Source organism: Lepisosteus platostomus, chromosome 14 (assembly GCF_059453375.1).
Source record: "Lepisosteus platostomus isolate fLepPlt1 chromosome 14, fLepPlt1.hap1, whole genome shotgun sequence".
NCBI lineage: Eukaryota > Metazoa > Chordata > Actinopteri > Semionotiformes > Lepisosteidae > Lepisosteus > Lepisosteus platostomus.
The window spans coordinates 29,072,876-29,093,525 of record NC_142624.1 but is presented as its reverse complement, the minus strand read 5'-3'; the positions used below and the strand labels follow the sequence as shown (position 1 = coordinate 29,093,525).

The following is a 20,650-nucleotide window of genomic DNA, read 5'->3' as shown; positions in this document are numbered from 1 at the left end:
ATGATATAGGCCTAAGAAAACGGTAAATGTAAGGAATTTGGACATTTACTAGCTATTGGATTGAATCTTAATAGACTTGTCTAAACACTTAAAAAGTGGAAAGTGTATGATGTGGCTTATTAAAACATTATTTCACATGCAGTAGATGCAGTGTGCTTTGTCTAAGCTGAGAATGTTAGTGTGAGTATTCACTCCTTTGCTGATGCATCATACTGATAAAATGACTGTTTTATGAACTGTTGGCTGTATCAATTAGGAAAGGATTAATCAAGGAATTGTTTTTTGTAAACATTTTGCACAGTGTGCTTTTTAAGAATTGAGTGGAATTATCATAATTAACAATTGGTTTATGATCTGCTGGCTTTATCAAACCAGAAATGAAGGCACCTTTACTTTTGGCTTAAGAAACAGTGGAGGGCAAAATGGAAAAGACATCCTCCTGCTGTTATTCAAATTGCATTGACTGCTAAAGTGTAGTCAATAAACTACTGTACATCAAACCACTGAGTAATTGGAATGCACACCATTTGAAGTTCTGTGATTTAATTAAATTCAGCAGTGGCATCCAGACGAAGGAAGAATACATAGCAAATGCCCTTTCCTTCAAAGTGTCCGAACAGTAGGGGGTGGTTATCTGTTTAAACTAGATCCAAATTAGTGTAAATGATTGAATTTCTTTAATGATACAGGCGGAAACGAAAGAGAATTAGAAAATATAATGCCGGAATGCTTTTCTATAAAGACCTCTTGTGAGACGTAATTTTATTATTGCGATCATTGTGTGGAGTCCAGTTTAAAGCATCTCGGAAAAATGAAATACTTTAAAGATAAAAAAAATGCTTTTAAATAAGATTTTGAAAAATGATCAAATGCAGTCATTAAAATCTGTCTTTTTTTGAACTGGTAAGCTCTTCATGCTCTGTTGTTACCGAGTCTTGATTGATGGTATGGTAATTGAAGTTTGCAAAATGATTTAATGCATATTGTTATTTCAGCTGTGGGGTAGCTGGTACAGGCTGCCTCTCTGGGTTTTCTTTATGTCAGCGGACAGACTAGTTGATTTGTTGGCAGATGACCAGAATGCAAAGGAAATGGACGTTTTGGGGGGTGATCTGAGAGGCAGTGGTTTGCATTTCACGATACACAATGTTCTTGAGGCCTGGCTGGTATTCAGGGCCCAGAGATTCCTTACAAATGACCTGACGGAGCAGACGATGCCATTACAAAATGAAAGGAAATTTAATTTGCTTTGCACTCTTATTAAAACAAACTGTGTGTAGTTTCCTGCTGTTTTTCGTATTTCTTTCCTCCCTTTGGGAAGGTACAGTGAGAAGGAGATTTGTTCCAAGTCTACTTACATGTGAAATTATTGGAGCATTTAAAAATTTCCCCCGAAAATACTTTTTTGGGGGGTTTTCACTGGGAATTTGTTAAGCTTTAAATAACAATTTCAGGTTTCCAAAGTGTTAAAATTGTACACAACAGCAAAGCAATGTAATAAAAATGACACTCTTCTGTAATGTTTCCTCAGTAGCATCTCAGACAGTTATTTTTTGCTCTTTTTCTGAGAGCATATATAAAGGATTGGTCCACCAGTCATGGGAATCTTTTAGTCAAAGACAGCAGTGAAGTTTATTTGAGCCTATATCATTTGCCATTAAAAATCACATGCCATGACCAGTGTATAAAACTAAAGCCAACTGATGTTATATGCGGTAATAGCTTGCAGATTTTATACAGTTTCTTTATGGTATGTTTCATCTCAAAATCTTTTCACATGCTGCACGTAAATCTGGGGGCCTACTAGTATGAGGGTAGAGTTATTGAAGAATGAAAAGTGGGAATTGGGAATTTCATGTGTTTTTTTTAGTTGTTGAAAGCTCCCAGTAGGCTTTGTCTCTCTGTGTTGTTCACCATTTGACTCCTTCATTCTCACTTTCCGTCACCTCTCTGACCTTTATAGGTCAGCAGGATGTTATCTGTAAAATTGGTTGATCTGTATCGGATAATGACGTAACTAAAAGCCACCAGGCCAGCACAAGCTTCAGCTTTTAGTGTTTTTTTTTTGCATATTGGTGTACACTTGTCTCATAGAAAACAATATTGATTTGATTGAATGAAATTCCCGTAAAGTGGAAGAGTCTTCTGTTGGCAGATAGTGTGGGTGTGGTGATTGCAGAGAGCCTAGATGTTTGAAACCTGCAGAGACCTGACACCTGACATCCGACTGCTGTCCATAGAGATCCTTTTAATTCCACGGCCACTGGTGCTTTCCAAAGAGTGTGGGTCCTGCAACTTCTATGAAGAACAGCAGCCCTGGCAGGGTGTTACTAACGGGCTGTATAGATTCTTCCTTAGCATGGGTTGTTTTTGAGCAAGTAAAGCATAGGGAAAGGCAAAGGCAGACTTGTACTGCAGTACACACGCAGCAAAACATTTTTCTTTATCAATATTTTTAGTATCTGCGTAAGGTCAAAGACCTGTAAAATGGAACTGGTAATATGACGATAAGAAGACTATTTCACCATATAAAAACAGACATAACCATAACAATTTAGCTTTTCCCTGCTTGGGATTCAAACGCCTCACATTTCAGGTTAATTAAGGGACTTTGGGGGCAGATTGCAATTTTTTTGCCTTCCGGGTACTTTGTGCAAAAGAAATTTGAACTGCTAACTACCATGCTTGCAGAGGAAGGGCCCCATCCTATGTCGCTGTGAGAGCTCTGGGAAAATTATTTTTTTCTTCTTCTTCTTCATCTTCATCATCATTAGAATAAAAGAAATTATTACCTTCAAAAATCTACCTTGTGCAAACATTTATCCATCTGTTTCCAACTGCTTTGCTTTATCCAATAGAGGATCATGGGGGAACCTATTCCAGCAAGTTACTGGCACAATACACCCTGGTGTGATACACCCTGGACGGGGTGCCAGTCCATGCAGGGCACACACAGACAACACTCACACACACTCACATCAGAGCCAGGTTCCCCAGAAGCCTTACCAGCATGTCTTTGGACTATGGGAGAAGACTGGAGCAGCTGGAAAAAAACCACATGAACATGGTGAGAACATGCAAACTGCACAGAGTTTGAACCACAAGCATTTCATGGATAAAAAAAACAACAGAACACATGATCTGAACGTTTCTCCTCTCCATGAAAATTCATAATGGGGGCAACAGGGGAAGATAGCTTTGAATGGGCCTATAATAATAATAATAATAATAATAATTGCTTACACTTATATAGCACTTTTTCTGGACACTCCACTCAAAGCACTTTACAGGTAATGGGGACTCCCCTCCACCACCACCAATGTGCAGCATCCACCTGGATGATGCGATGGCAGCCATAGTGCGCCAGAACGCTCACCACACATCAGCTATCAGTGGGGAGGAGAGCAGAGTAATGTAGCCAATTCATAGAGGGGGATTATTAGGAGGCCATGATTGGTAAGGGCCAATTGGAAATTTGGCCAGGACACCTGGGTTACACCCCTACTCTTTTCGAGAAGCACCCTGGGATTTTTAATGACCACAGAGAGTCAGGACCTCGGTTTAACGTCTCATCCGAAGGACGGCACCTGTTTACAGTATAGTGTCCCCATCACTATACTGGGGCATTAGGACCCACATGGACCGCAGGGTGAGCACCCCCTGCTGGCCCCACTAACACCTCTTCCAGCAGCAACCTTAGTTTTTCCCAGGAGGTCTCTCATCCAGGTACTGACCAGGCTCACACCTGCAGGATGATATGGCTGCTGGCTTCTGCAAGTGTACAAAAAGATGAAAAAAAAATCACTCCTCTCCTGTTCCAGTTATATCTGTCTAGGGTCTGCTTTAACTCTAGGATGTTTCTTTTCAGGCCGGCTTTTGTTGCACATTTACACTTTAATTCATGACAATGCCTGGTATTTTGTGGAATGCAAAGAAAGTTGTCATGGTGGCACAGCTTATGATTAGATCTGGAGATCTAGTATTATTGCATTGATACTGGACAAGGGGAATCGTCACTTGTCTGGTTTGAGAAAATCCTTGCATTCACTTTGTTTATTAGAAAGAAACCCCTTTCAGTTACTCAAGGCATGCTTCTGCAGGTATAATTGTGGAGAATTATTATAGGCTTCTAATAATGAATTATTAGACCCAAGCTTATGCTAATTGTCGTTTAATTTACTTATCCAGATTCTTTGATTAGAGCTGTGAATTGCAACATTCACATGTTTATGAAGTAGGCCTATCATCTTCTTCATCTTCATCGTGGGTGCCAGTAGGCCCGCTGTGAAGCCAAGATAACCCACGCACCTTAAGAAGACAGTGAAGCAACCAAGTAAAACAAATCAAAGTGTTTTTGGTTTTCTGTTGTCTAGTGTTTTACACCAGTGTTGATGACCTCAGATGACTCTGTACGGTGACTATGGAAAATATCCCCCCCCCCCCCCCCCGTCACATTTTATTGTGTTACAACATGAAATCATAATGTATTTATTAAATCAACTTTTTTCTGTTTTAGATTTAGAATTAATTCAGGAGGATCAGTAGAATTTTTGAGTTTTGTTTTCACTTTGACATAATAGAATGTTTTGTGTCAACCAGTGGTAATAAATCCCAGTTAAATGAATTATGATTCAGTATTGTAGCACAATAAAATGTGAAAAAGTTCAAGGGAGGTGAATACTTTTGATAGCCATGCTATAGAGAAGAGGCGAATCCCACAGAATTAGCATGGGAAGAGGAGTGATGTCATTAGAAACTTATAATGCAGAGGAACTGCTATCTTGGCACTAACTCGTTGAAATTGCTCTTGAGAGGAAGAAAGGACACAATTTGTCAGTCAGGAAACAGCTACATTTTGAGAGGCAATTACTGATGTTGTTAAACTCTTAAACTGAAGAGGTCGGTAGGAGGTGGGAGCTTCTTATTTTCTCTGGGTTGTAGCTGTATGTGTATATTTAAACCTCCTACTTCCATTTGTTTTCAGTAACACTGTCTCTTGAAGCTGTTTGTATACCTAATTAAATATTGTAGATTTATTGTAGATAAATTGTATTTTGTTTATATATAAATATATAAAGTATGCTTTCCTCTTTGTATTAACATTTTACTTTCTCTCGCTCTTCTTTTAACTATAAAATATGATACATAAAATAACTACATTAAAAAAATCTGATAGTGAATAGTGATGTTTTCATTAATCTTGTGTATCATTATATCAGGACCTATTGAAGCGCGTGGAGAAGCCTTAGCCATTATTCTATAAATTATTTATGATTTTTAATCTTCTTTAAAAGAAAAAAATCTGCATCATTCTCATTTTGGGGAGAAAATAGTTTTGGCTGTAAGTTGAAATGAAACACGCAAGCAAGCGCTGAAATTGTTTTATTAAGCTGTGGTGCACAATATGTGCAGATATGAGAGGAAATGTGGCATGCCATCAGCAGTGAATGAATTTAAAAATATACCGCTGAGTATACCATCTACGATAAAGAGTGATTTGTGCTTTAACAGTTATCAGTATGTTCTTCTTTGACAAGGTAGACAATGGGGAACCTGACAAATGATGGCAGTTTGTTGGGTTTTAGAGATTGTCTGGTATGACGAATTTCTGGTGGTCAATGCAAATTTCTTTTATGGTTGGCACCATGGCAACTGTACAGTGGGTAAAAATGTGAAAAAAGTCAATATTGAACTGTTGCATTCTACACGAAACAGGCACTGCTTAGTCTGTCTCACCAGACATCCTTAATAGAGGATAGCTTAGTTCTGCTTGAGTAGATGTGATTTTTTTGGTGCTTTAAGAAAAGCAGAAAAAAATAACAGCAGCTACAGTTCTGTAAAATGCTTCTTTATAGTAGTTAAAGAGGTTGATTTATTGCTGTACTACCAAGGGGCGATATTACTGCAGAAATGGACTCTGCTACTGTTTTAGAAGTTGAACCGTTAAAGCCTTGCTAGCTGCCTCTTGTCTTCACTGCTGCTCCAGTGCTGGCTGTACTCAAACAGTAAACGGTAATGAAAGTTGGCCTTTGTAAATGTGTCTGTAGATGAATACGATGTCTAAAGCATTTAAAGGCTGAATGAACTAATGACCCATGCCTTTGTGCTGGAAAGGAAAGAGGATAATGCTGTCCACAAGTCATATTGGACCATGTCCAGATCCACCCTTTTCTTCTCAATAAAAAACCTTTAATTTATTTATTTATTGCACTTCTGCGGAAGTACGGAGACACATTGCAGTACACAGAGCATTTAGTACCAGATCTGGAGAAAAGTAAACAGATGCCTACAAGGCGTAGTGCATGGATTTAAGCTTTTATGAGTATGTTTAATGACTAGCTGTGCAGCAATATTGCAGGTATGTGTGAAAGGCAATGTTAATCACTCATTATTGATGCGTGGATAGATATAGTCAGCATGATAACATTGATCCACAAATGAGATTTTTCTTTTAGTTTTTTAGAACATGAAATAGAACATGGCATCTCTTTTCAAGTCTCAAGCTGTAAGGGGTGGTCTTCAAGTAAAACATGTTCATTTTCTCATCATTTTCGTTTTCTACCTACTGTAACATTTGATTATATTTATGGTAGTCTCTTAGAAATTCAAAAGCCAGACGAGTTTCTGCTGAGCTCAACTGTGTCACAAGACAGTTGTATGTGTCTTTTTAATTAAGGTTTGGTATGCATGCAACACTTAAAAATATTCTTTTTGCATTTAAAACTGGTTTAATACTAATGGTCAGTAGTTTATATATCAATTGTGAAAGTAATCAATTGTGAAACTCAATCTAAGCCACTCAGTGTTGTTCAGTTAAATGCTGCTTTTGTCGACTTATTAACATCACTAATGTGTAGTTTAGACACTGAACCTGAGACTGTTTAATTGAATGTGTAGGACACCGTACTCCTATTTGTTTGCTCTTTGGCTTATGTTCTGTGAACAAGAACAGGATGTCATGCTCTGTATTTCGGTCACATCCATTTGTCCCTTTATGAACCTGGTGAGCTCTGCTTCCTTTGTCCAGCAGATACTGTTGTTCTCATGACCTTTCTTCGCTGGGAAAGTCGGACTGCCTAATGATCTGTGCAAATTGCAATCAAAATTTGTTGTTAACCTTTGATCATGGTTCTCGCACAACTGGGTCTTTTAAAGCTAAACAAATTGATCCAGGCAGTAGTGCTTGTTCCAAATATGACAGACACATTTCCAGATGAAAATCCCACTATCTGAGGAAGTCAAACATCCGCCGAATGAAGAAACATTTTTAACAGGGCATATGTCTGTAGATGGAATCATTTTAAAGTTTCAGTTTTTTTAATGTCTGCTGCTCTCTTTGAAATTGTTGTTTCTTATCTTATCAAGGCTGCAGTCGCGTCTTACATGGAGAGCTTTGTTGAGATTTACCCCAGGCTGTGTCCCAGTGATGGATGGCTTGAATGCTTGTCCTTTTAGTTCATCGACATGATTGTGCTTCAGATCCTCTGCACCAGAAGGTACAGGAGGCATTTTAGGGCTCAAAGGAATGACTATCACTCCACAAACATTACAAGAAGGAGATGCAACAAAAATGTCCTTCACAACACACAATGTGGACATAACATACAAGTCAAAAGTAGCGAAATCAAAGCACAATGACTTATTTCTAAGACTGGTTGTGCATGCTAGCAGACTCAACTTTCACCTTGTTGCCAGGGGAGAGCAGCAGAGTCCACAATGCACCTCTGTCGATATGCTGGAGTTCCATTCATTTATTCTTGTGAGATATAAAATGTCGGGAGTCCTGTGGAGTGTGGAATTGATACGGGTAATAAAACACAAAGCCCATATATAAATATTAATAAGTCTTTTTCAGGGTACTTTCATCCTTAACCTTTTAGAAATATATATGTATTGCTTATTAAAATGCATTGTGGTATGAATTCCAAAACAGTAGTTGAATACATTGTTAACCACAGTTCATCTTTGTATTGCCTTGAGAGTGGAAGCTAATATATTTCCTAGACTGACTGAGCCCTCGCTGGGTTTACATGTCAATTTGCATCACCTTCTCTGTGAGCGATTGATTGATGTACTCAAGTCACATAGGCTGTTGCTTTTATTTGTTGAGCAACTGGTTGCAATGAACCAGTTGTTTAGTGAAAACCGCTTTTTAAAAAAGACAATAATTATGCAGTAACATCAAGAATGTAACTGCAGCCAGCAAATGTAGTCTTATACCGGAAACACTCTGAGAACTGCTTTTCTGAAAGCAGAGGAATTTCGTTATTAGTTTAATATATGGAGAGGCTTTAAAAAAATGCAACAAATGCTCTAGTTTCCAGTGCTCATCATATTTTTAATACATCTTAGTACAAAACTGGTTGATGGTGGTCTTAAAAAATCAGAAATTGCTTTGTCCTTGAGAATCTAGCAGTCTCCTGGCTTGGTTTTGTCTTCTTTAACATCAGTGTGTACATGATGTAAGAATCGTGACAGTAATGTTGAACTTTTAATACAGGTGCACAATCTCAATATCACACCATATTACACTGAGATAGAATTTAATTAATATTCCTACCATGTCTGCTTCACTTCACAGCGATTTCATTTTCCCTTTTTCTTTATTAATCAGAGTCTTATGTGCTTCTTAGAGATGCCATTTTGAGACCTAAACATTCATCCTGAGATATTCAAGATGCCACTTTTTCTGATGACAAAAAAAAGTGTGGAGGAGGCATTGTCTAATCCATTTTTTTCCTTTCCTTACCTGTTTCAATTTGTTCTGCTTGAAACAGAACAGATCTGTCTCCCCCAAAAAAGGAAATTGAATGCTAAAAAGCCATGGCCCGAGTCAACCTAATAAGAAAAATGAAAGGAGAAAGAAAGCGCTTTCTAAAATGATTAAAAAAGATCAAGATACAGTTAAAGAAATGGAGTACATTGATGTGCAAAAATATTAGGCTGAGAGAGGTATCAATATTGCGATGTTGGTTAAAATAATTTATTTTCTGGTTTTACAACAGCAGCTTCCAGAACATCAGCTAAAGATAGTATCTTCACATCTTTTTGGCTATATGAGATCTGCAACTCTATTAGCTATTAGCAACCACACATGCTAGATGGGACAAATGGCTATATTTCTTTGTAACCTGAATTTTCGGTGTCTTTAAACAAAGAAAAAAACTTGTATTAGTTTGTGATGCCACCCTCCAACACCTCTGGCCTGCATAATACACTCAGGTGAGAAATACATTTGAAGTACACAGGTTTGCTCTTTTACTCCAGTGTACTTCTTATTTAACCGGCATTTTAGCAGGTGATGTGTACAGTTGCAGTTTTTCAAAAGGCAAATTGCTGTGTGGCTTAAATTTTTTTTTTACTGTATCTGCTTTAACCATTTTTAATTTCTTAATTTACCGTCTTTTACTTTTAAAACGCAAAAACGTGCATACTAGTACTGTTCTACCCTTCTTGTTTGGTGTGTATTACCTTTTATCATCGTATTGACTACTGTTATCAGTTGGGAATTTCTGACATGATGCATAAGCCTTTATAGATCTTTTAAAGAACAGTAACTGACACTTTGAGTGTAAGGGTCAGTATGAAATTTTCTTTTGCACAAAAATAGACTACAGCCCTCGCTGGCATTTCTATGTACATTCACATCAGTTCTGTATCAGTGGGTGCTATTTAAACCATCATTTTAATTAGGCATTGTTCTCTATTGGTTTATGTGGTTAAGTAAACCAAACACAAATAAATGCTTCTTTATTATATTTAATGTGTAACCCTGCTAATTATATCTTAACCTAAAATATGGTTCACAAAATGTTTTTGAAGTTTGCCATAATTCTTTGTGAAGAATGTTGCCAATGTTGTTGGTAGTTATCTCATGTTACAGTTAATTTCAAAATTATAAAAGGGATGTGTATATAAGGGGTTTCATATAAGAGTTATTGTTCTTTGAGATTAACCTGTGTTTGCAAACTACATTCTGTTCTTGAAAATATGCAATTTAGGTCAGTTCCTTTGTGTTTCTTTGGATATCAATACTGTGTAAAATGAAGACCAACTGAAAAGAAATAAATAATTACATACGTTTTTCTTCTGTTTTGGTAATATCAGAAAGTATTTTTCATTTTATTCTCCTTTTTATGACTGCTTGTAATTGCTATCTGTTTTGGTTGAAATGGGCGAGTTTGATTTGGGGATGGTGTGTGGTGATGGTAACATTTGTCATGACAACAGGTGGCAGATTGAACTGGAAAGGAGGACTTGAAAAACTTCCCTCTAGGAACAGATGATTGCTTATTATGGTTTAATGAGTTTTTCCATCAAAAAAGGAGAAAGGGGTGTTGGCAATGCTGTGCAGATAGTCTGTAATGCTTCATTGTCTTTTGTACAGTCAGGTTCACTGGGGGTAAGACAGATCTGTTGTTAATCTCTTCAACTTGCTGCTAAAGACTGGTTCCAGATTCTTGCTGTGGGACTTTTCCCTTGCTGTCTTGTGAATTAATCTTGTGCCCATTGTGAGGGTGTCATACCGCTCTCGGAAGTACACAGGAAAACTTTATTGGCAGTTATTCTAGCGAGAGAATTTCCCACTGGAGGAATGTCCAAGGGTCTGAAGTCTTTGTATATTGACAAAAAGCTTTTGCATTAATTACAACTGCCAAAGTGTTTCATCACAAAAACCTGAGCTTGTTAATATTTACTGGCAAGACGCTACCGCTCGTGGAGATCTGACATACACACAAAAGTGTATACACTCACTCACCCTCATACTAGGTTAGTTTTTTTTTACTTTTTTTTGCTTTCATTAGTTAACATTCAATATTTAGGTTTGATAGCTTAACCTGGATATTTTAGTAGATCTTCCAGTATGTGCAGACACCTTTCTTCTTGTTCTTCAAAACTTACCTCAGACCCGATTCTTTTTGAGGTGGATACTTGATAGCAGGATGGTAATGGACGTGGTGTTTTTGGCAGATTTAGGCTTAAGCTAGGCTTAAGTGATTTTAGAAGGGGTAACATTGACCAGTGAGAGTCTACAAAAAATGTTTTTTTTTGGAATTTCATGAATGCTTTTGCCCCAGGAGTTCATTACTGTGAGCTCTTGCTTCTGTAGCAGGTTTGTGAATTTGTGTTTTGGAATTTTAAGCATCTGTTTGTCACACAAGCTGATCTTCAAGCAACGTTATTATCCTTTTTGCTTGAAAGTGAACGGTGACCAGGAAACTGCAAAGTATATGAAAGGTTTTTATTTTCTTTTGAGCAATACACACTCAAGTGCTCAAAGTGCTTAAACGGTATGAATTCTGTTGTCAGAATAAAAAATTAATATGATCTGTAATTGAAAAAGAAATGCCAGTTTGACTCAATATCAGATCTCATGCCATTAGAACGGATCGTTTGCAACCAAAACTGTACATTGTGTTGTTCATATTTTTCAAATGTAAAAATGCCAAAACAACAGCGCTGTAATTTCAGTTTCTTTGAGGAATAAGGGTGGTCTGTTCTGTTTTCCAAGAAAGATTTTTTTTTTTTGTGAAGCAAAAGGTTAGAAATAATTGTATCATCTTATTTAGGCAAAAGGAAGATTGGGAATAACAGCCAACAGTCAAATGCAAAATTAATCTAAGGACACAAGGGAAACCCAAAGTGTTTTTGGGGTTGAGAACAATCTATCCAGTTGTTGTTGAAGCCGATACCTTGTCTTCTTTAAAAAAAAAACAGTTGGATAGATCCTCGGATCGATTAAATACTTGCCACCAAACAGACTAGATCTCCTCATTAGTAACCTTTCTTATGTTCTTGCAAAGGCGGCTGATATACAGATTACTTTCTGGTTGGAAATGCAGTATTGTGTATGCGTGTTAAACAAATACAGTACAGGTAAATTATTGTTAGAAGTTCCTCAGATGCTGTTTTATAAAGCTTTAAAATAGTGGTGTATGAATTATAGTCCTATACGTTGCCTGTATTTGATAAATATTTAATCAATGATGAATAATCTCTCTGTTTGCGGTCTTCTCTTCAGCCAAGTATCTACCTTTTGAAGTATCATAAAATAATGTAACACTTTGTAATGTTCTGTTTTTATGTGATAAAATTAGAAAGTGTATTGTGCTCAGGACACCACAGACATTTCAGCTAAGGTTTGAAGTAGGTGACCAAAAGCAACAGTAAGCTTATAATTTGTCTGTACTTCTCCCTTACGTCAAAGGTTTTTCCAATGCCTTTCACTGGCTATTACTGTAACCTGTAGTAAAACACTGAAAAGGGTGAAACAGCTGTGCAATTCTTGTTGTTCCCTTATTGTTTTACTTGTATTTAATGTTCTTGTGACTCCTTTGTGGCTGCATAAGCACCCCTTCTGTTCAGGTTTTTCATACAGTAGGATAAGATAGGGCAAATTCTGAGGCTGCATGTTCCCATGGTTACTGCAGTCGGGCTTTGGTGCTGACCTTCTCTGTTGTCATGGTCAAATCTTTTGACCTTTTTGGGTCAGCCTTTGCTCTTGATGCATTAAACCTTGTCCTGGATTCAACCTGTCGTACATTCATGCTTGTACAGTATGATTCCCTTGTTTTCAACCAAACAATGCAGATAATGTAGAATAGTCTTTTTAATTTAAAAGCTTTTGAAAATCTCACAAAATGTCTTTCTTGTAGACACCTGGCTGTTTAAAAGTATTCTTACAAAATACAAGGAATTTCCAGAGAGAAGATGGACTTCTGAGTCCTCTTTGGGTGTTGAGCCCTGAGTAAACACTTGGATTTCAATATCTTGTTTACGAAAGCACGGCAAGCACTGGAATTCACAGGAAACCTTCATGGCATGTGGCACAGTGTACCCTTAACAGAAAGACAAATATTGTCTGTGAGTGGGCAGGACAGACGCAGTTCATCCTACTGTATCTAGTCCCCGATCTGAAGAAAGAAGTGCTTTAATGATGTGTAGCAAGCCAGTGTAAATATGTACAATTTGCAGTCTGTGTACTGTTTTTTAGCTGTGGATAAATATTTTTAATGTGCATAAATGCAGCCAAAATGTTTAAAGGAGTTTTTCTAGAGAACCCTAGAAGAGACAGTGTTCCTGTTTTGGATGATAGGCCAGTAGCTGCAGAGGCTAAAGGAGAAAGTCATGTGGTTGAGGTTCCTGGGGCTCCTCTTCCTGTGTTCTAAACAGGTCTCAGTGCAAGTGAGCCTCTTTCGCTGACATTGTTAATTTTTTTGTCAGTTTCTCATATTAGAAAAACCATTTTAGAAAAATGAAAAAGCTCTTCAGCTTTAGTCTGTCAATGCTATTTCTGTATCAGCAATTTGGAATATTGAACAAATTATAGCATGGCTGTGAATTGTGCCAACATTCCCATGTGTATAGTCCATGGGGAAAAATAAAAGTAAAAGAATATTTGGTTTCTTATCCAAATGGCTTGGCAGCAGGAAATGTACTATCAGTTTCCATTGCAGTCAAATCAGCTTGAATAAAAACTTTATATTTAAAAATGAAATGTAAAAGGCTGTCTGGATTAAACTGGTTATGAAATAATCGCAAAATGTTAGTCGAGCAGGAAAACGTTTGGTAAGGCAATGAATTTAGAATGAAATATGGTTTTTCAAAAACGACTTGGCAGTTTGAGATTTGAGTTCTTTAGAACCCTGAAACCACAAATGTAAAAAACAAATACTACAGTAGCTCTATGTGGGCCACGTAGATGGCTTAAACTGTATTTTGTCCATCTCGGGTAATTGGTTTCATAAACCCTGATCTTGAATTCGGACTTCATGAAGTCTAGCAAAATGAAGGGAAATGTCTGGAACTTGTGGAGGTGTCATACTGCCAGAATCTGTTCCTTTTTTCTAGCATTCTTTCTTTGTTAAAGAGGCTGTAAAACAGTGGATGGCTTTGTTTCTCCGCACAAAAAAACTTTTCTGTTTTTCATTATACTAAGCAGCCAAGCCTCGTTTCCCTCTGGCTGTGCACCAGTACTTAATAACAGTTCATGGCAGTGAAGCCTTGTGGCTCTTCTCTCATGGACGAATAATAGGTTTACTGCAGAGGCTGGCTCCATAGATAATAAAGAAAAAGATGCCGATCCAAGGAGCTGTGCATAGCACTTAAAATGGCTGAAATCAGATTAACATTAATGTGAGCCACTGGGTTTCTGGTTTTCATTTGTTTTAAGTTGGCTCATTTGGTTACTGTGAAGCCTAGTCAAAAGCGGAAGGGAAATTAGTAGCTTATTACTTTTCCAAATCTTTGTAGGTGGGGTGGTGGTAAATCTTTGGGGAGAGAAGGATAGCCGGGATCGAGATCATATTGGCTGCCTCCATTTCCATTTTTTAAAAAATATTTTTTTATTTTTCTGTAACAGCACTCTCTGCCTTTTCCATTACAACCTCCAGGTCCCATATGGATCCAGTGGCAGGGTTCAGTAATTGAACTGGGTTGGAGAAGTAGAGTACTGGGGAATGGGTTTTTTAGAAGAAACATTGATTGCTTGTAATGGAAGTCTTTTTAAGAACTGCTTTACAGGCTGCATTAGGCTTACAGTCCCGCTAGCTTTCATTCTTATTATTTTTTTTCTTTCCATTATTTCTTGTTTTAAGATCAGAAAGGGAGCTATTCTACTTTGGTGCAATACACAGTTTCTTCATTCGAGATTTTGATAAAAGACTGCACAGCAACATTTGTTACTAGTATCCTGAGATTTGTTTGGCATTGTATTTTTAACAAGCCATTTACTGTGATATTCTTTTCTCGTTAAGTAAAAGAAATCTTTTTTTTCCCCTCTCCGTTCTATAATGTTTTTGAAACCATGAAGGTTATTTGTCATCATTTTAGTTGTACAAACATTCGGGGAAACCTTTCTGAGGTATATCATAAAACCATTTTGCTGTCATGACTAAGACCTTAATTTATTAACTGACATCAACAAGAGCAAAAATAATCATAGATTAAATTCATAATATTTCCATGGAGTTTAAGAATCCACCAAACAAACACTTTTGGATCACCTTTTACTGGGTGAGGAGCATAGTAAACTCAACAACATTTATGGAACTAGGAATAACTGTACATATATACTGCACCACACTTTAAATTATTAAAGACACTAACCCCTTTAAGATTAAAGATGGATATTAAGAGATTTTAGCAGTAAAGAGAACAGATTAAACCTAGGGATGGAGCTAGGGGAGTGGCTTATGGGATCTATAGTTATCTAAACATTTGCATCAGGTGTCCCCATGACCACCTCAGAGCAAAGGTCAAATTCTTTTATAATTATCCTGTGTTAATTCAAAAGCAGCAAATAATGACACACAGCCTGTACTTTGGGTCTGCTAATATCCCCCTCTCTATCTTTCTGCAAGTGGGCCCTGAACGGTGTCATCATAATCTCATAATGTGTTGCGTGACAGCGATGGTAAAGTGATATTGAAGCATTCGAAGTCAGAGTGAAAAACTTTAGTTAAGGTTTTACAATGAATTCCTTCAAAAAGGGTGTGAGTAACCAGTTCATCCACCAGTAACGAGTATCCCATTACACCCTAATAGGAAACAACATGAATTTGTTACGATTTCCCAACAACAGGAGAATCCTATGGCTTCCAGCTGAACTGATGGCTGTTTCTGAGATTGCTAGTCTTTTGTGTGCACTTCAAATGATTAGCAAGTGATATTTTGTCATTGCTATGTAGCCAGGGGAACGTGATTAAGGTACTACTTTTGAAACGCAACTGCTGAAAGAGAGAACCCATTCTGGAATGTGAGATGAGTAACAGCTGGCTATAAACCTGGGATCCAGGATCTCGCAAACAGGAATTTTAAGTAATCACCTTTGTCAGTGGGGGTTTTTTCCCCCCCAGGACGTCAACGTGGAAATAGTAGAGCATAAGCTAAAAATACATAGTTCCACAAAAAGATGTTTTTTCAGTAAACATGTATTTCTTTTTTAAGCTGCAGTTGAAAACCAAAAAACAGTACCACACCCTTTTTCTGAAACACTGGTGATTGTACAGTATGAACCTTGTCAGGCCAAGGTCAGTATTTCAGTCGCAGTAGCCCCGGGATAAGTCTTCCCCTTTGGAAAAGTGTATTGTATAAAATACAGCATTACATACCTTAATTGCATTTTAGTTCTGAGGAATGACTTTCCAGGTTTTGCATCTCTATATAAATGAAATCATGGGTTTTTCTTTCAGATGGGTGGAAGATGGACCAGCAGAGAGACAATCCGACACAGTCCGCTGAGTCTGGACAGCAGAGGACAAGGATAGGTGAGGACCACTGTTACTCATCAAACACTAAGGCTCTATGAGCAACCAAGAGAAAAAATAAGTGTCTTGTATGAAGAACATTTTATGGAGCACAAATAACATTTTAAGTGGGGGTAAAAACACACTTTGTGAATTTAAAATCAGCCAGTGAACTCTGAAAGTCTTTCAATGTTGGTTTTGGCCTCATAGTGGCATCCCTAACCTCTTTTCACAATTATATTTACTTAAAATGATTTAGATTTGACACAACATCTAAAGCAGGTTTGAATATGGATGCAATCATGACTTTTCTATTTTTCTTTCATGTTATGTTTACTTCTTTCGTTTTTGGTTTTGGTGAAGTAGATTGTGTATGTAAAATATATACATTTACGCTTCCAAGTGTTGTGACGGCAACGGTCAAAATGACCACGTGCAAAACCTCTCTTAGGGCCTGAACTTTTGCAAGACACTGAAGGTAAATGTGTTTGTTCTTAGTTTATTGTGTCTTCAGATCTTTGTATTTACAAATACCTGTTGAAAAGGCTTTGGGATTCACAGTGTTCCCTAATCATGACTTTAAAAACAATATTTAAGAAAGTGTGTTACCGCCTTTGTTGCACAATAGATTTAAAACATTTTAAAGAATGAAACAGGACCATATTTCATACATCAAATTCCAATTTCAACTGAGTGGCCTTCACCAGTTTGTCATGCATCCTGTTGGTTTTATGGGTTTTTGTTATACTGTGCTTAATATTATTGATCATTGAAGAAAAAAAGAGTAATTCACCTTTATCAGCCATATTTTCCATACTGGAAGCAATGTTTGTGTACATTTGTTTACGGTGCAGAAAATATTGTTCATGCCATTTACCTGCTGTGTTTAGACAAAAAAGTGCTGTGATTTGTGCTATAAAACAAAAATTGCACAGTTTGATGAGGAACGGTGGATGATGTTATACCCGTTACGAAGGCAAAGGAGCGAATGTTTCAGAATTATTTTTAGAGAGTTTTTAAATTCTTTGCCTCAGATGTTCTACAGAAAATATCTTCAACTGTTAAAGTAACTGTAGATTAAGTAACAAATCATCAATTTATTTGATTAGATTCCTTTTTTTGTTCCTAACTTTGCTGCATGTTCCCCTATAGTTATTATTCAGATTTGGTGTGATATGTGATCTTGACCACCTATGATAGCTGCTTGCAGATGTAAACTGATTGCAAAAAGTTTTATGTAGTGTCTACCAGAGAAAATCTGATAGTGTTAAATCAAGGTCACAGGATGGATTTTTAGGTGTTTTCTGTCCTAATTGTGTTAAATGTGCAAACTGTGTGGCCTTTTTTTCAGAAGACAATAAGGAGTTTAGATAACTCTGAGAATGTATTTAAATTGTGGAAGTCAGAAATGACAAATGATGTCCTGTTGTATAACTATGGTCACTGCTCCCGAGTTCATAGACTGGTCTGTGGGCTGTGCCACATTAGATAGACTGTTATTACTGAATACTTGGGGTAGGAATCTAATTAAATTGTTAACATTTGGGAATTTATTGCAAAGTTATCTTTTTAATTTAAAAGATTTTATAGATTTTGGGCAGAGTCTGTAGATCTGATCTGCTTCATATTCCAGTTTGGGTTTAGAATATTCCAAGGCTGGTGCACATACAGGGCTGTAATTATATTTTTGTGTGTGTTTGCAGATTGTTTTATTTTCACTTTTAAAATGGCTGTATTCACTCGCTTAAATACCATGTATTTGTTTAGTGAGCAGAGTTAATTAAAGAAGTAAGAGCACATAATTACAAAGATAGGGAAGGATAAAATTAATGTTTTTGAATAGTGCTTTGTGAAATCCAGCAGTGTAACCTAGGGAAATGTTTTTTTTTTTAAATAGTAGTACTGTGTGTCAAGGGAAGATACCTTTGAATATCAGTTATGAATACAGATATTTGAAATTCTTTCATACTGTTTTTTAATGGCTGTCCCATGTACTAACGAACTACTGTACATCAGCTACCAACAGTTATGTTAATGGAATCATCTTTATTCTTCACCAATGCTAAAGGCCAGCTGTGTTCATTTTAGAAGTAGATTTTGACAAGACTTACTAATGATTCACAAAACAGGTCTAGCACTGGCCTTTACTGAAAGCCAGTTATGTTTGTTAAAAATCTAGTATTGCCTGGCATCCTAAATATTCAAGTCTAAATGTCTTCCATCTGTTGATGTTTATAGCCAGAAGAATTTTTGCAAGAGATTTTGTGGAAACTACCTTGCAGCACAGATGAGCTTGTGTAGTGTACTGTAGCTGCTTAAATATGCAGGGAGCCAAAATGTCAGAGACAATCTGATCTGAAAGAAAAATGCTCTTGAATATATTCATGATTCCAGAGATGCCGAGTTAATGCAGCTTGTGCTGATATTATCAGGGTGGCAAGATTACATAATACCCTTTCCTTCTTTGTTCCAGTGGGCGAGTTCTACACGCACAGTGCTCAGAGAAGAGGGACTGGTGGTGGAGCTTCCCAGCTCACCGAGTTGGGTGCAGGCCCCCCTTTTGGCCCAGAAGATGTGCTGCGAATGAGCTTGGCTAAAGGGGTGTCCATGTCCCTGCCCTCTTCGCCTCTGTTACCCCGGCAGTCTTACATGATACACCCGCGCTCCAACAAAAGATCTCCAGGTACAGTTCCTCGGCTCTTTCCCTCCAGCTCTTTTAAAATCTGTTTTTACAGTATCTATCCATTCATTCAGTCTCTAAATGCTTTATCCAATACAGGGTCAGAGGGCAGTCAGAGCCTATCCTGGTAAGCAATGGGCCCTTGGCAGGATACACCCTGGACGGGACGCCAGTCCATGTCACAGGACACACACAGACACAAACACGCACACACACCAGTGCCAAGTTTCCCAATCAACTCAAAAACATTCCCAGAGTATAAGACAGTTCACCTGAAGATTCCTAGAAGCTTCAGGAGAGGTGCTTACATACTGTAGTCATTGATGGTCGATGTTTTATTGTTATTTTGCTCACATATTCTTTATGTGATAAAAAGCATCAAATGTCAAAAGACATTCTTTTCTCTGACTTCTGACTAGCTAGCTTGGTGAAAGACTTAAATACATTGACTTCTGATCATGCTGCAGCTTCTGGGATGGCTTTGTTAGTTAAGAGACAAACCTGAAATGTTTCAGGATAGAAATTGCAAAAGCTTCATGTTGCTTTGAAAAATGTACAAGTAGTGAAAATATAATCATCTGTCCAGTACGGGTATAGCCATATACACAATAAAAGGTTCGGTAATTGTATACCACTACACTACTTTCTTCCCTCTCACTTCGGAATTCATTTTGTGTAGAGATGCAGTTCTGTGAAGATTTGAAAGAAGTTTGTTTTGTTACAGAGAGGCCTCCCAGAGATCAGACTGACAGAGTGGTTTTCTCCCTATCTGATCTGCTTACCTTTGTGTACAAGCACCCTTTTATACTTGAAACCATCTTCTCTAAATACCTTAGATGGCTTTGGGAAAAACACATCGTTTGAGGATCAATATTTTTAGAGTTAATCTTTTCATCCTTCCTACAGACTTCCGTATCTATATTAAGATAATGTATCATGATCATTGGCAGATAACATTTCACTGACATTTCAACATTGTATTTCTGTTATTGTGCATTGATATTGATTATTAGTATGACACTATTAGCCGCAAATGAGCATATATAAACAACATTTGACCCAGAAGATTTCTTTTTTGATGCTGTGAACACTGCTTCCAACAGCTGTGTTGTCTTGAAAGCCCCGGACAGTTGTATTTGAACTTCCTTCAGTTTGAATCTTTGCTTTCTGAAGAGGTAGCAAAAAGGAGTAAAATCGTTAAAACGGTCACTCTTGCCAGTTGTCAAAACGGACACGTTTTGGGAAAAGGCTTACATAGCATAACAAACCTTCCTTTTTAATCTGTATTTAAGACGTAAAGTTTAGAAGCAGACCCGGGGTCAGTCCTAAAATTACAATTCCAGCAGCAGAGTAAGTTGAATTTACAATTGCAGGCATATTGCGCTCATTTATAATTACAGCTGTGCTGCGTTTATTTCGGAAGAAACTATTGTAAAAAGCAGCCGGTGCACACATTATGCTAACGCTCAAGTCCCTTTCCAGGTGTGGCTGGCTTGGGTGGTCAGTACGCCACGTAGTAGATTTTAGGGCTCGTGAGTCTTTTGCACATTTTGACGCAGTGACGCAACAGAAGAATGTGGAGTGATGACATCAGCTCAGACCTTTTAAAGGTAGCAGATCATCACTGCAGATACAAAAGAAATGTCAGTGCACGTCCCGCACATAAAGAGTTGGAGAAATCAACCGCTCCTGCAGTGAGCTGATCTCTCTCACTATAAAAGAG

The 20,650-nt window shown here is 37.5% G+C and overlaps 1 protein-coding gene across 5 annotated transcripts in view; it reads left to right on the top strand.

Moving 5' to 3' along the window:
- tanc1a (tetratricopeptide repeat, ankyrin repeat and coiled-coil containing 1a) overlaps positions 1–20,650 on the top strand; it is a 143,064-nt gene that overhangs the window by 34,064 nt on the left and 88,350 nt on the right. For all 5 annotated transcript variants that reach the window (XM_088605509.1, XM_088605508.1, XM_088605511.1 and 2 more), the window contains exons 3-4: positions 16,194–16,268; positions 18,721–18,930. In XM_088605509.1, the coding sequence (XP_088461635.1) occupies positions 16,194–16,268; positions 18,721–18,930 (285 nt within the window). The remainder of the gene's footprint in view (positions 1–16,193; positions 16,269–18,720; positions 18,931–20,650) is intronic.